The 15,613-nt window shown below is 38.1% G+C and overlaps 1 protein-coding gene across 50 annotated transcripts in view; it reads left to right on the forward strand.

Moving 5' to 3' along the window:
* Nrxn1 (neurexin 1) overlaps positions 1-3,554 on the forward strand; it is a 1,109,587-nt gene extending 1,106,033 nt beyond the window's left edge. For 48 of the 50 annotated variants that reach the window (XM_075984298.1, XM_075984300.1, XM_075984304.1 and 45 more), the window contains one exon: positions 224-3,554. In XM_075984298.1, coding sequence (XP_075840413.1) covers positions 224-531 — 308 coding nt within the window. In that variant the 3' untranslated portion in view covers positions 532-3,554. The remainder of the gene's footprint in view (positions 1-223) is intronic. The other 2 variants (XM_075984350.1, XM_075984351.1) reach the window with 1 other exon arrangement.
* The last annotated feature ends 12,059 nt before the right edge of the window (positions 3,555-15,613 follow it).

Here is a 15,613-nt window from a genome sequence, read left to right on the forward strand (position 1 = left end):
GCATTGGCAAAATTTATTTGCCAAAACAATAGAAAGATTAATGGCAGTAACTATCTCCTTTTGAACTCTGATTGAATCTCCAGATTACAGTGGACTTACTCGCAGGAGAAAGCCTTATTTAGTGATGTAACACTTTCCCCAAAGCATCAGGTGCTTAAATTAACACGTTTGCTGGCATCAAGGAAACTCAATAATCACTTTGTTCTTATCCTGTTTCCTACAGCCAATCCCACCCGAGTGGGTGGTCGCGAACCATACCCAGGCTCCGCAGAGGTGATCCGGGAGTCCAGCAGTACCACTGGTATGGTGGTGGGGATCGTCGCCGCGGCCGCCCTGTGCATCCTCATCCTCCTCTACGCCATGTACAAGTACAGAAACCGGGATGAAGGGTCATACCACGTGGATGAGAGTCGAAACTACATCAGTAACTCAGCACAGTCCAATGGGGCTGTGGTCAAGGAGAAACAGCCCAGCAGCGCCAAAAGCGCCAATAAAAACAAGAAAAACAAGGATAAAGAGTATTATGTCTGATCCCAAGATTCGAAAAAGACACTTGTATAGAAATAGTCTTCATTTTATCTGAGACATAATATAAACTTATTTACTTTCCTTTTTACGAAGCACATACAAAAGAAGACAGGGAATGCATTCAGGAGGGAAAACTCTTTTTAAAAAAAAAGAACAAGCAAACAAGTATCTCATGCTCTTGTTTCTCAAAAAATAAAAACAAAAAAAAAAAATGAGAGAGAGAAGAAAGGAAGGAAAAAATTCTAAAACAAACAACAAAAACAAAAACACAGGGGCCAATAAATTCCCTAACATCCGCAGTGTTTTCATTTACTCTGCCTGTCTTTATGTTGCTGGAACATTCTAAAAGACGGTGAGAACCGCACGCATTCATATAGCAAAGGAGTATTACATCGAGGCACAACACAAAACCAACACAAAACACACATACACAAAGAAGCTACCTATGATCCTGGATTCAGCCAAAGTGCTAGCGCTTTCCTGAGAAGTCAGTGGGTCGGAGTGCCAGAGGAGAACGTCCGTTTATGGGACCATCTGCAGATCATGAGGAGCTGGCCGTCTGGTGCGATGGAGCAGGGGTTGGAACCTGCACTCGAGACAAAGTGCTGGCTTTTTTGAAGACTTGTGTAGGAAGGCATTCAAAAAGCCCCTTCTGTTTGTGAGAGAATATAAAATAAAAGTATGGAGGCCTTATTTAAAAAAAAATGGGAAATATAAGGCACGTTTTCACACTAAACAAAACGAGAGGGCATAGATGCAATCATTGGGAATTTTCATGCACGCTTACTATGTTATTACATATGTTTATATAAAACCCATCTCTGTGTGCTTTCTGGACTGTGATAAGTGACGTTTTATAGCCTGTTGTATAGAAAATGCAAACTATATCTCTGCTCTTCAGCCATTTTTGGTAAATTCAATGTTATAAGTGTTGCTAAGTATAGGCAGTTTTAATGACATCAGAGCAACAATTATTTCAGACCAATTTTTTTTGCCACCATTATAAATTGCCATAATTACTTACTTTTTTAAACAAAAATTACAGTGTAGTGTTTATTCTAAGAAAGGTATGTATGAATGTATATAAAGAGACTCAGCTACTTCTTTTCTTACATGTATAGCCTTCATTCTGTTGCATTATTAAGTTTTAGTATTTGTATGAAAGGTGTGAATTAGAAGGTAATATATATACCTACGTATCATATAATCCTTTCTCTCCCCCAAATACTCATATTTCTATATATGTTCAACATACACAGACATACAGACACACACATACATCCATGCAGCCATCAGATATGATGGAACAACAAAACACACAAATACTGACAAACTGAGTAGTACAGAAGAAGACAGTTGTGCCAAGGTATTATGACAAATGAGTGATTTGCTTCACTGAGATCCTGACTCTAGGAAGCCTCAAGTTTTCAGACCATAGTAAAATGGAACCCTGTCATAGAAAATAGACTATCACCACACACTGCTGCATAAATATGCATCACTCTACAGGCAGGTTATGGAAGCAACGTCGGTGAATTCTGACTGCTGCAATGGAAAACTTTGTTTCCCATAAAATTTGGTATAATCTCTGAATGTGATGTGCGTGATTAAGCTTTATGGAAAGTAAGCATTTTCTCAACTAAAAAAGTATTCTCAATTTTTGATTCTGTATTACTACCTATTAAAATCATTCTATATCTTTTGATTACTGACTAAATTTTAACTTTTATGGTTTTACATCTTTACCATTAAATATAGTTTTAGTTTAACATACATTGTGTAGTAGTAAAGTATTGGTCATACACTTGTTTTGCATATTCTTTCAATGATGTTCATAGCAATAAATTATCAATGTGAGAGAATAATTCCAAGGCTGCAGGGTGATGCTTCTGCAAAAATTGGTTACATGACATAAACATCTCCTAAAAGAATGATACTACGTTTCATAAATAAGAAGGATACCATTATAATCAGCTTTAAGCAGCAAGGCAAAAAATGCAAAACACTTTTTGTGATACTTGGTTAATGAAAAATATGCCAAGAAGTGGCCTGGATTTCAGACATAACAGTACCTTAAAAATATGTATATATCATAGCAAATTACAAGGAACTACAGCTGCCAACTAATTGTGTAAGAAGTTTTGAAGGCTTTCCATCACGTGGAAAACAGATGGCATAAAACAAAAATTTATCATCCATTACTTCTGTTCGTGTCTTCATATACTTTTAATTTGCCAGGTTAAAAGAACTCACAAGTCTTTTCCCCTTGCCCTCTCATCCAGTCTTACTCAGGGAAAGCCAGAGAAATAAAAAGGAACATAAAATCACTAATTTACAGCTTAAAGTATATATATAATATTGCTTTTCCATTGTATCTATTTAACTCAAACTAGTTTCATTTGAAAAGATCCTAAAAGATGATGGAAAAATAAATTGAATTGCAGTGTTTTCGAATCATCTGTCTGGGAGGCTTGCTGTTCGTCATTGATTTCAGTGTTTCCTCCCATCATAAATGTTAAAATTTCACACATTGATAGAAACTATATTTAATTTTATTGACTTACACAAAATCCAGCAGGTTTTCCCCCCATGAATGGAGAAGGACAGGATAGGATCATGAGTCTTCTAAGGAAACAGACTTGAATAAAATCCAAGTATCTTTCTATTAAACATATCAGGGTCCACGTGTCATTGGTAACTCACAGAGGATTCCGCACTACCTGGCATAAACTGATTACATCTCTCGATTGTAATTTTTCTGATTGAGTATGCTTCTTTTTTTATCCATGTACTGTGTTGCCTTTAAAAAGAACAAGAAACGATGACTACACTAATGTGTGAGGTGGTACGTCCCTAAGATGTCAAGGAAGGCCACTTTAATCATGCCCTTCTACTTCTTTGAGTGACTGGGTATCTGAGGAATTTGTTTTGTTTTGTTTTTCTGTTGCAAGGCCAATTTATCCATTATTGGAAATGCTAAGCAAGTGGAATTTACTGTTTTGTTAATAAACTATTTCTTAATACAACTGTGGCTTATTGATTTTCAAACTTGCATGCTGCACTATTGTTCTTCTAAATTGAGTTGTGAGGAAGAAGAGTGCATTTGAAAGGGAGTTTTCTCTCCAGCCCCTAGGGAGAGGTGATGACTCAACCCTTTCTGCGTTTTATTGCACATTAAGCTCCTGTCTTTATATGCTATGATGCAGGTACTCTGTGTTATTTGCCTGGAAACATACAGAACTAGCTGAGAACAATATAAATAAATGCTTAAATCATAAATACACCCTCTACGTAAGCTGCAATAGAATTAAAGTTCATCACACCTGTAATTAGCTACAGCATCTCTCATTAGCTATAATTTCCCTAATTTCCTCTCTTCTCATCTGTACTAAGAACAATATCAGCATTGTAAAGTGGTAATGATTATATGAACTACTGTATCTAGTAAGAACAATATCAGCATTGTAAAGTGGTAATGATTATATGAACTACTGTATCTAGTAAGAACAATATCAGCATTGTAAAGTGGTAATGATTATATGAACTACTGTATCTAGTAAGTAAGTACACAAAAACAATGACTACCACAGCATTATTTTATAGGAAGCAAGGCTTTGAGAAAACACAAAATTGTGTGCTAAGATTGCTATTTGAAAAACTCACAAAAGAAAAAAAGGGAAAAACCTTAGGAAATTCTGACATACAGATGAACAGACATATATTTTCTCTCATGCTTATTTTTTATAAGACCAATCTTTTTGGCAACCATTTCATCCGTCACTAACTTTCAATCCTATAGCTGGTAATTGTTTAAAGACCTTGAATTTTTTTAAACAAAACTTCCCAACAATATAAACATTTTTCACTTTCATAGCACTGAATTTCAACAGTAATGCTACATACCTCAGTAGCTATGACTATATTCTTACAGAGTCATGTTTCATTCCATGAATTTGAGATGTGTAGGAGAAACAACCCATATTTCTGTAATGATTAAATTAAAGACTATATAATTTAGCTTGCTTTAAAAACTGTAGGGCATTTTAAAGGTTTTGGCTGTATAAATGCTATAAGCAGCCCACTGACTGGTCTGCATTCATTTGAATTGCTGTGATAAAATAACTTGACCAAAGCAATTTGGAGAGGAAAAGGCTTACTGGGGATTCCATTTCAGGTTACAGCCTATCATTTAGGAAAAGTCAAGGCCAAATTCAAGTAACTAGTCACATAAAATGCATAATTATGAGCAATGAGAAATAAATGCATGTAGATATTTTTTATTCACTTGCTTGCTCTTTGTTAGCTTTCTCTTCTTTTTTTATTAATTTATTTATTTATTAAAGATTTCTGTCTCTTCCCCGCCACCGCCTCGCATTTCCCTCCCCCTCCCCCCATTAAGTCTCCCCCCAGCCCGAAAAGCAATCAGGGTTCCCTGTCCTGTGGGAAGTCCAAGGAACCCCCATCTCCCTCCAGGTCTAGTAAGTTGATTTCTCTTCTTAAACACTGTTCAAGATTTCCTGACAAGAAAATAGTGTCACCCACAATGGGCTGCAATGTCCTATATTAATGAACAGTCAAGACAGTCCCCTACAGATTAGGTCACACACCAGCTGAATCTAGATAATATAATGTCCTATATTAATGAACAGTCAAGACAGTCCCCTACAGATTAGGTCACACACCAGCTGAATCTAGATAATATAATGTCCTATATTAATGAACAGTCAAGACAGTCCCCTACAGATTAGGTCACATACCAGCTGAATCTAGATAATATAATGTCCTATGTTAATGAACAGTCAAGACAGTCCCCTACAGATTAGGTCACACACCAGCTGAATCTAGATAATATAATGTCCTATATTAATGAACAGTCAAGACAGTCCCCTACAGATTAGGTCACACACCAGCTGAATCTAGATAATATAATGTCCTATATTAATGAACAGTCAAGACAGTCCCCTACAGATTAGGTCACACACCAGCTGAATCTAGATAATATAATGTCCTATATTAATGAACAGTCAAGACAGTCCCCTACAGATTAGGTCACACACCAGCTGAATCTAGATAATATAATGTCCTATATTAATGAACAGTCAAGACAGTCCCCTACAGATTAGGTCACATACCAGCTGAATCTAGATAACTATATACTGAGCCTCTCTTTCCAAATGATACTAGGTTGTATCAAGTTGACAATGAAAGCTACCCAGTATACAAACCAAGTATTCTTAGATTCTTGACCTGTTGGGAACCTAGCACTCAGGGATAGTACCGTTCTATTGTGCACAGGAAGTATTCTCAATAACTAGACATTCAGTCATGGAACTTCTGTAGAAATTATTTACAAATTAGTCTCCACATTTTAACTGAACACTAGTATATGCCCTCATTCCATCTATATCCAACTTTAAAAGAAAATCCATATTCATTTAGAAATCAACTTTCCCAAGTTTATTTTTAGCACCTTGAAGATGGACTACACATACCCACAATGTAGCAAGCTCCTATCCAAATAAGGCATCTATCTTTTAACACCCGAAGGCCACTGATATATGAAAATGGGAAATAGACTATAAAAGCACCTAGGAGATCACCAAATAGCTGGTTATATTGAAGCATATAGGAGGAAACAACTGTTCTGAAGATTTGCAGAATGAGAGGTCCGGGATTTCTTTCTGATACGTTTTCTTTCTTCAAGGAAACTGGGTTGTTCTAGATCAACTTCCATAAGTACTTTCTGTGCTTGTGTTAAATACTCTTGCATTGAATGTTGTGTTTCCAAACAATATATCTATTTATGGTGAGGAACATGAGTAATCAAGTGACATCAGATGTCTCTATCAGAATATCCCTGAAGAAGGAAATTGTAAGGGTTTCTCCGCTGAGCTAACCTTGCTCAACAGTACACAAAAACCCTTCGGGAAAGATGGGATATTGAAGAACAGTATTGATGTAACATTGTTCAGAAGAAAGCCTGGTTGAGCACTTCTGGTTTGCAAGAGTTTACATTATTACTATTTACAATAATGCTCTTTACAGTTAAAAAAAAAAAAGCAACTTCAGCAGAAAATTTTCACAAACCCCTAAAATAGGTTTGGGTCTAAAGTTCAGTTTAAAAATTGCTAGCTGTAGAAACATACAAACTTTAGTCAGTTGCAAAGGTGAGGAGATCCGACAACCTACAGGATTTGAAGGTTAAAAAAATGAATTTAAATGTTTTAGTTTTATAGAGTATTTGAGTAAAAGAAAAATGAAAACTTGCTTACAAAAAATGAAAAATTGTAGTGCAATTTCTAATTGGTCTTAATAGTAAAAACCCTGAGTCAGATATTAGAGGGTGAAAGCTGAAAGATCAGAGAAGCAGAGCGGCAGCCACTGGTTCTTACCTTTAGGAAATCCTCAGATTGAATGTAGTATCCTGTCTCTCTAAGACCTCAGACTGAAAGCCTTGAGCTCTTGTCTCCTCCTGCCTTTCATTCCTCTCGCTGCCCAACCATATCACTCTTTCTTTCCATCTTCTTAGTGCTGGGATTAAAGAAAAGTGTGTGACCCCCAAGTCCTTGGATTAAAATGTGGGGCATTACTGCTTGGCTCTGTTTCTCTTTTTTAGTTGATCAATCTTGTGTAGCCCAAGCTGGCCTTGAATTCACAGAGATCCATCTGTCTCTGCCTACTGAATGCTGAAATTAAAGGTGTGCACCACCACTGCCTGGCTTCCAAGGCTAACTAGTGTGGCTAGCTCCATACTCACTGTCAGGTGGGTTTTACTTGTTGGGTCACAAAGTATCACCATCTATCCCCCTCCGCTCTACCCCACCCTGAACGAGGTTTCTCTGCGTAATATCTCTGGCTGTCCTGGAACTCCCTTTGTAGACTCAGACAAGCTTCCAGCTCACAGAGAACTACCTCACTCTGCCTTCTGCATGCTGGGGTTTAAGAGTGTGGCATCACTGCCTAGCCTTATTGTTTACCTTTTTAACAAGTAGAGCACACAGGCAATGTGGCTTTCATAAAATTGTTGATCTAAGATTAAAATTGTTTTAAGGCATATATTAATTTTTTTCTCCAAAGAAGACAGTTCTACGGCACCTCAGACCAAGCATTCATTGTCTGACCATGGCTACAAAAAGGACCATTTCTTTGCAATACCATGCATTTCACTGAGGAATAATTATGGTTGCTTATGTGCAGCTTTGTGTGACAGTGTGCCAAGCACAGAGAATAGCCCTCTCTCACACATGTAGCCTTCCCAGTTCTATCCGCCTTCACTCAGTCCTGCGTGGGCCTCCCTTCCCCCAAACTTAACGTTATTAGTTTCCCTTTTACTAAAGCTATAAGCAGTCTAGACTCAGTGTATTCTTTAAGTTATTGCAAATCACATTTTTACAATTAATAAAATGACTTAGAGGGTAAAAACACTTGCTTCCAAGCCTTAAAACCTAAGTTCTATCTCCAGGACCTATATGGTAGGAGAGAAACTAAACACCCTCCTGCCCCTTCTCCACATCATAGAAGCTGTCCTCTTACCTCCACATTCAGGCCATGCCATGACACTTCCAATACACACACACCACCTGTAACCACGTGACACACAACCACATGACACACATGTACAACCACACAAAATAAATAAATGTAATATGATTTTTTTAAATAAACACATTTCTATTTGTATGTGCACTGGGTGGGGCACACAAGAGATAACTTTCTGGAATCTGAATTAAGTGCATCAGGCTTGGTAAACAGGTGCCTGTATTGACTGAGCTACCCTGCCAGTCTAGCAGACTTCTTGTTCTTTTAGGAACCTTCTCTTCAACATTTTGTTCTTCCACAATGGCAGCAGAATGATCACAATACTCAGTCAGTTTAAAATGCATTTCTTACTTTTCTTATTAAAACATTTTTCTCTTAAAAATAACATGTAAAGTTTCCTTACTGTTTTTAATTATATCTTCTATTTTTGAGATTAATATAAAGCAGAGGCTGCTTGCTTGTTCCCAGCCACCCGGACCCAAAATAATCACAGAGAAACTTTATTAATTAAAACACTGCTCAGCCTAGGCTTCTTATTAACTAACTCTTACATCTTAAATTAACCCATTCCTATTATTTTGTGTTTTACTACGAGGCTTGTGGTTTACCAGTAAGGATCCCAGGCATCTGTTTCCTTTGGCTGCTACATGACATCTCTCTGATTCATTCTTCTTTTCTCCTCTATCTCTGCTTGGAATTCCTGCCAGGCTCTATTCTTCCCTGCTATAGGCCCAAAGCAGTTTCTTAATTAACCAATGGTAATGAGACATATTCACAGCATATAGAAGGGAATCCCACATCATATAATTACATAATCTCCTCTTCCCTTTTCTCCATCTAAAGCCCGCTTATACATCTCCTTGCTCTTCCCTCAAATCCATGGCCTTTTTCATTAGTTATTGTTACATACATATAGGTAATGCATAGTATATATATGATTATGTATATGAATGTGTGTGTGATAGGCATATGTGAAAAGTTAGAGAGGGACAGAGAACTCAGGAAGCCTAAACCTTATACAAAGAGCTAGAGGCAACTAAGAAAACCTTATTGTTTCTTAAAAGTTTATAATTTTGTATAAAATGCATACATCCAACTAAATTCTGACCAAAAGAAATCCTGTGTGCTTTATTGTGTGTGTAGAAAAAAAAATTTTTTTAGCTCATGCTTATGGAATTCATTATTTGAATATAGGTGCCAGAAGTATTTTAGCTTCAATTTTTATATTAATTTTAAATACTGATAGTTTTAATAAATTCATATATTTAGTATTTTTTTATTGAATGCCAGCCAGGCCTCCTTAGCCTTCTTCTCTAGGTAAAGGTGAGTGCACTATCTACCCATTTCACAGCCCCACAACACAGGACACTTAGGCACAATAAGGAGTCAAGTCAAAGCAGGAACTCAGTTTATTACTGTGAGCGTCAGCTTATATAGATTAAGTGACATGGTGTGATGTGGGGGAAACTCTAGCCAATGAGAGACAGCCAAGCCTTCCCTCTGGCTGGAGGGGCTTCTACATAGATTTTGCTGTCTCATCCTCGGTAGCTTTGACTCTCCCTCAAACTCAAGCCAGGCTTTTCTCTGTCCTAAATGCCTTAAGGTACAGGTCCTGAGATAATTTTGGCCCAACAACTGAATGCTTAGATACCCATGATTAGCAAATATACATGATCCACTATGACAGGGCAAAATAGTGCAGACATTCCTCCACTTTGTATTCTTACTGAGGCCATTTTACAGTTGACTAGACTCTAACGCCCTTGATGAAAAATTCCATGGAAAATTACCTAGCTCTAAACTAGGAAGTTGAGGTCAAGATGCCCCAGCTAATGTTGCTTGCTTTGGTTAAACTACCAGCTTGTGCAAACCTCCCCCTCCACCTAACTGCTTACTTTAGCTTCTATTAAACTGCTTGCTTATGCAAAGCCTCCCCCGCATCTGACAAACAAGATAAGATGTGTGTGTGTGTGTGTGTGTGTTTTTTTTTTTTTTTTTGTCTTTAAAAGCCCCTTGTTCTAAATGCTCAGGGATTCACTTGGGTCCCAAATACCTGAGCATAGTCCCAGTTGACTGGAATAAAGACTTTCAGTTGGGTATAAACTGTGTCTGAATAATCCCTTCTGATGGGCCCCCATAACACGATAAAAATGGAAATGACAGACAATTCATCTCCACTTACTACTTTCCAGCAGCAGGCAGTTCTGCTTCCCGGGGACATTTGAGAATATCAGGATGATAATTATGACTATGTATTTGGTAGAAATGGGGCATTGTTATAACAGCTTAGAGTATGTAGAACAGCTACACCTAAACAAAAATATGCTTTTATTTCATCTGAACTGTCAACACTGTGTGATGTTTCAGGTATATCAGGTTGTCCATAATACTATGAACTGGCTAGACTAACACTTATAAAGTTGACAAGGCTTTCAGTAGAAATGACCTGTTGTATTCTCAGTGTTTACCCAATAATTCTAAAAACAAAAAAATTAAAATTCAATACATTCCTTCCAGTCTGTCTGTGACTTTCGTTAGGAAAAAATTAGCTTAATTGGTAATAGTATTTGTTAGCCAGTACCATTAAAAAAATAAAGTAGCCATAACATGATTATTTACTTATTGTTTTTCAAAGCAGGCTTTCTCTGTGTAGTCCTGGCTGTCTTGGAACTCTATACAAAATTGTCCTTGAATTCACAGAGATCTGCCTGCCTCTCCCCACCTCACCTCCACACCTCCCAGTGCTAGGATTGAAGGTTCGAGTCACCACTACCAAAACTAAGGTATTTTACTTATTTTAATTTCAAGATTATCATTATAGTTATTTAAAATTCCTTGTGAAGGTTACTTTTGAATTGGAAGAGAATAGATTTTTTGGTTCATTGGGTATCCCACTTTGCTTTCTAAAAACATTAAAAGTTACTGGAATAACTTCCTACCCTCCCATTCAAGTTATCAAGAATGTAATTGGCCATTGCAAGAGCACTAAACTCCCAAAGAAAGAGTGTGGGAGTCATTTACTCTTTGCCTACCTTGAACATCAGTTCCCACTGCTTCTAGATTGCTGGAAGCCTGATTCTAAAAGCTGAGGATTAAGTTTGATTCTTGGCCTACTGGTTTGGTTTGTTCTGGATTCTCCATTGTGCACTTGAGTGCTTTGTTTTGTTTCCAGAAGGTCATTGTGGTAGAGTTTGGATCATGTGTGTGTCCCCAGTGCACATGTTAAAGGCTTTGTCCCAGGCTCTGGTCACTTGAGAAGATGGTAGAACTTCCTAGAGGTGGGGCCTCAGAGAAGGGAGTCGGATTATTGATGGTGTTTTGAAAAAGATTAGAGAGCTCAATTCTTCATTTCTTTCTCTCTTGCTTTCATGTCTCCAGCTGCCACCAAGAGTAACTTTCTCCATTTCTTGTTTTTGTCATGAAGTAATGGATCACCACAGGTCCAAAACAGGAGTACTAAGTAATTACGGACTGCAGCTGCAAACCAAAATAAGGCCTTTCCTTCTAATAAGTTGGTCATCTTCAGTATTTTGTCACAGTAGCAGAAAGCTGACAAGTAGATATCATAACTACCTTTTTCTTCCATTATCCAATAAGCTTTCTCCATATGAGAATGCTCTTTAAAGAGCTAGAATGCTCTCCCAAGGAGTACTTGAAGATAACCTGTAGAAATGACCTAATGAAATTAATGATGCCCATTTAGACTGATTTTTTTATTAAGTTACTATTATGGAGAAGACTGGCAAGAAGAAAAGTCAAACAAGCACACCCCCCCCCCCGAATTCTTTGGAAAGGCCAGGAAAATTGCTTACCCACTAATTCACTTTTTAAAATGTCTTTATTTTTGACAATTTCATATATACTTATGTATAAGAAAGATGATCATATATCCCATTCAATTTCCTGCCTACTTTCCCTCTATCACTTTAAACATCCTCCACTCCCAGATTCATGGTTTCTTCCTTCCTTTCTTTTCAATTTCAACTTGCTAAGCCCAGTGAGTCCTGCCCATATGTGTGCATGGGGTATGAAGTATCCATTAATTCCTATTAGTCTTTGGTGAACAGCTACTAGATGGGAAAGAATTTTGAGTGATAAATAACTCCAAAGTACTTCCTATAGCTTTGCATCCTCACTCATGGGCTCTGAGGTCAAGAGAAAGCCCCCAAGTAAAGAGCTGCAAATGAGCGCAGCTGTGAGTCATGAAGTTCCTGTGCCCACGACATGTAGCATTTACAATGGGATGCCTGCAGCATCCCCTGCAGGTTTTTATGCCTTTGTGACTTTGGAATTTCAATGCCTCAAATTCACTCAATTATCTAATAAAATGAGTTTTGAACTCACTCCCACGTATCTCTAACTTACCTGGGTTTATTTTCAGAAAGATCTGTGTGTCTCCTTATGGTCCTGTGTTGATTGACTTGGGAAAAATGACATAGTTTCTTAACATCTTAAAGGTATTTTCTACCATAAGTGAAGCAGTCTAGGCACCTATGCCCCTTTTCACTTTGCTAGGGAAATACATACTTGTACCTGTCATGTGCAGAAGCTTGACTTCAAAATGCATGTATTGGGCCAGGCATATTGGTGTACACCTTTGATCCCAGCACATATGGTTGGAGGCAGGCAGATCTTTGTGATTAATTCATGATTTTGTGGAAGGAGTTGCGGGCAGGCCTGTTTTTCCTCCTGCCCAGCTCCTGCTTTACACCAGGAATAACAACACACAAATTGTATTCTTTTAAACACTGCCTGGCCCATTAGTTTCAGCCTCTTCTTAGCTATCTCTCACATCTTGACTAACCCATTTCTAATAATCTGTGTAGCACCACGAAGTGGTGTCTTACCGGAAAGGATTCCAGTATATATCCATCTTGGGCTGGAGCTTCATCGCGTCTGCCCTGGAGAGGAGCAGCATGGCGTCTGCCTAACTTCCCTACTTCCCAACATTCTGTTCTGTCTACTCCACCTACCTAATTTTCTGACCTATCAGGCCAAGCAGTTTTCTTTATTGATTAACCAATGAAACAACAGATTGACAAATGACCTTCCCACGTCCGCCTGTGGCTTGCAAATATTCATGGCTCTGGTATGGATTTTAAGATTTGGTTACTCTGGGCTTCTTCAGGGGATTTTTCAAACCCTGAATATTGAGAAAAGAAGTGCTGTCAAGTGGACTTAGACTCAAAATTACAGTCTGTTTTTGTTAGATTTTCTTCTTTTTCTTTATTCCTATGTGTTTTGTAATTTTCTAGGGAGACATGCACAAATGTGCATTAGCCCTGTTTTTATTTATTTATTTATTTATTTATTTATTTATTTATTTATTTATTTATTTATTAAGGGTTTCTGCCTCCTCCCCGCAACCGCCTCCCATTTCCCTCCCCTCCCCCGATCAAGTGACCCTCCCTCATCTGCTCGAAGAGCAATCAGGGTTCCCTGACCTGTGGGAAGCCCAAGGACCGCCCACCTCTATCCAGGTCTCCTAAGGTGAGCATCCAAACTGCCTAGGCTCCCCCAAAGCCAGTACGTGCAGTAGGATCAAAAACCCACTGCTATTGTTCTTGAGTTCTCAGTATTCCTTATTGTCCTCTATGTTCAGCTAGTCCGAATTTATCCCATGCTTTTTCAGACCCAGGCCAGCTGGCTTTGGTGAGTTCCCGATAGAACATCCCCATTGTCTCAGTGTGTGGGTGCACCCCTCGCGGTCCTCAGTTCCTTGCTCGTGCTCCGTCTCCTTCTGCTCCTGATTTGGACCTTGAGATTTCTGTCCCGTGCTCCTCTGTCTCTGTCTCCAAATGGATGGAAATAGAAAACACTATCCTGAGTGAGGTAAGCCAGACCCAAAAAGAGGAACATGGGATGTACTCACTCATATTTGGTTTCTAGCCATAAGTAAAGGACATTGAGCTTATAATGCATGTTCCTAGAGAAGCTAAATAAGAAGGTGAACCCAAAGACAAACACATAGGCATCTGCATTAGCCCTGTTAATCCCAAATATGGGAGGAGAAAGACCTTGAACCCAAATTATCATGGCCAAATTAATTAAAGCAAACAATCAATTAAAGCAAGCTGTTTTATTTGTGTATATAGGCTGCCTCTTCATAAAGCAGGGTTTGAGGGGTCAGCATTGAATGGGTAGAAGACAGGTTGTTATAGTTTAGCGTTCAAAATTTTACAAATGGGAGATTATGCAGGCAAAACAGGCAGGGTTAAAAGACTAGAACATAAATATGACAAGTTAGTCAGAGCAACCTCATGAAATAAAACATGGTTACAAGATGGTCAGAACAATAGGTAATCATAACAAGATGGCCATAACAGCCCTTTTGAAACAAAGTTAAGATTGGAAAAATGGTTATTAACTTTTTGAAACAAGATATGTTTGCCATCACTGAAATAGGCAGTACAGAATTATTTGTAATTAAGGTGGGGCACAGCCCAGTCCTTGAAAAACAAAAGTTTAGTCATAAACAGTAATGAATCTCATTTGTATTTACTAATAAGGTGGTTTTTAAGTCTAAGATAGAGGAAGGATGGTTCTTAATTATTTGTCCATGTCAAATTCTTAATAGGGTCTTAGCATTCTTTATCTGGGAGGAAACAAAATTGGTAATGTGTCAAAAGATTTATTGCTCATTTATAAATTATACCTGTTTGGTTAGCATAAATAGAGTAAAAATTTTAAGGCCATATAATCTTTGTATGACAATAGCGTTCGTTTTGTCACATTTACCAGGAAGTTTCCTCGTACCTCATATTCCAGCTCTTTATTGAGAATGGGGGGGGGTTGTACTCTCTACTGTAACTAGGTAATTAGGATGCCATTGTCAGCACCCAGGAAGACTGGAATATTATCCACTAGCCAGGAGAGCACTAGAGCAATGGGGTATTCATCAGAAGCATCTGGTTTGCTGATACAGCTGAGGAGACAGGAAGCAATCACATCAATGTACTGGTTTATATCGGCTTTCAGCAAGTTCAGGGTTTTCTGAATTTGTAGCTCTACCTGAGGCTGGCATGGTGTAGCTCACCTTTGGAGCAGTTGGTAGTCCACAGCTGATTTCTGGATGGTGTCTGTCAGTTGAGTGGAACTCTGCCAAGTCAGATACAGATGAGGGACAGAAATTAAACTACTTTTATATTTGAAACTTCTTCCTCAGTAATAGGCAATAGGCAGAGAAGCACAGGTTATCTATGGATATAAGTATTTATTTAACCTGTGAGAGGTAGATCAAAGTCTTGTGATTTTTTTTGACTCCCTGAAGTTTATATTGCCATTGCTTGTAATTTGTATTGAAATCCATATTGTAAAAAAAGCAACTAACAGCAGTTGTAAATTAGCTAGAGAAGACTCATGCCTTTGAATTACAACAGACGCAACAGCTTTGGGTTAAAAAGTATGCTTGCTTGCTTTCTTTCTTTCTTTCTTTCTTTCTTTCTTTCTTTCTTTCTTTCTTTCTTTCTTTCTTTCTTTTTCTGAAACAGGGTTTCTCTGTAGCTTTGGAGCCTGCCCTGGAACTAGCTCTTGTAGACCAGGCTGG

Source organism: Microtus pennsylvanicus, chromosome 8 (assembly GCF_037038515.1).
Source record: "Microtus pennsylvanicus isolate mMicPen1 chromosome 8, mMicPen1.hap1, whole genome shotgun sequence".
Classification (NCBI taxonomy): domain Eukaryota; kingdom Metazoa; phylum Chordata; class Mammalia; order Rodentia; family Cricetidae; genus Microtus; species Microtus pennsylvanicus.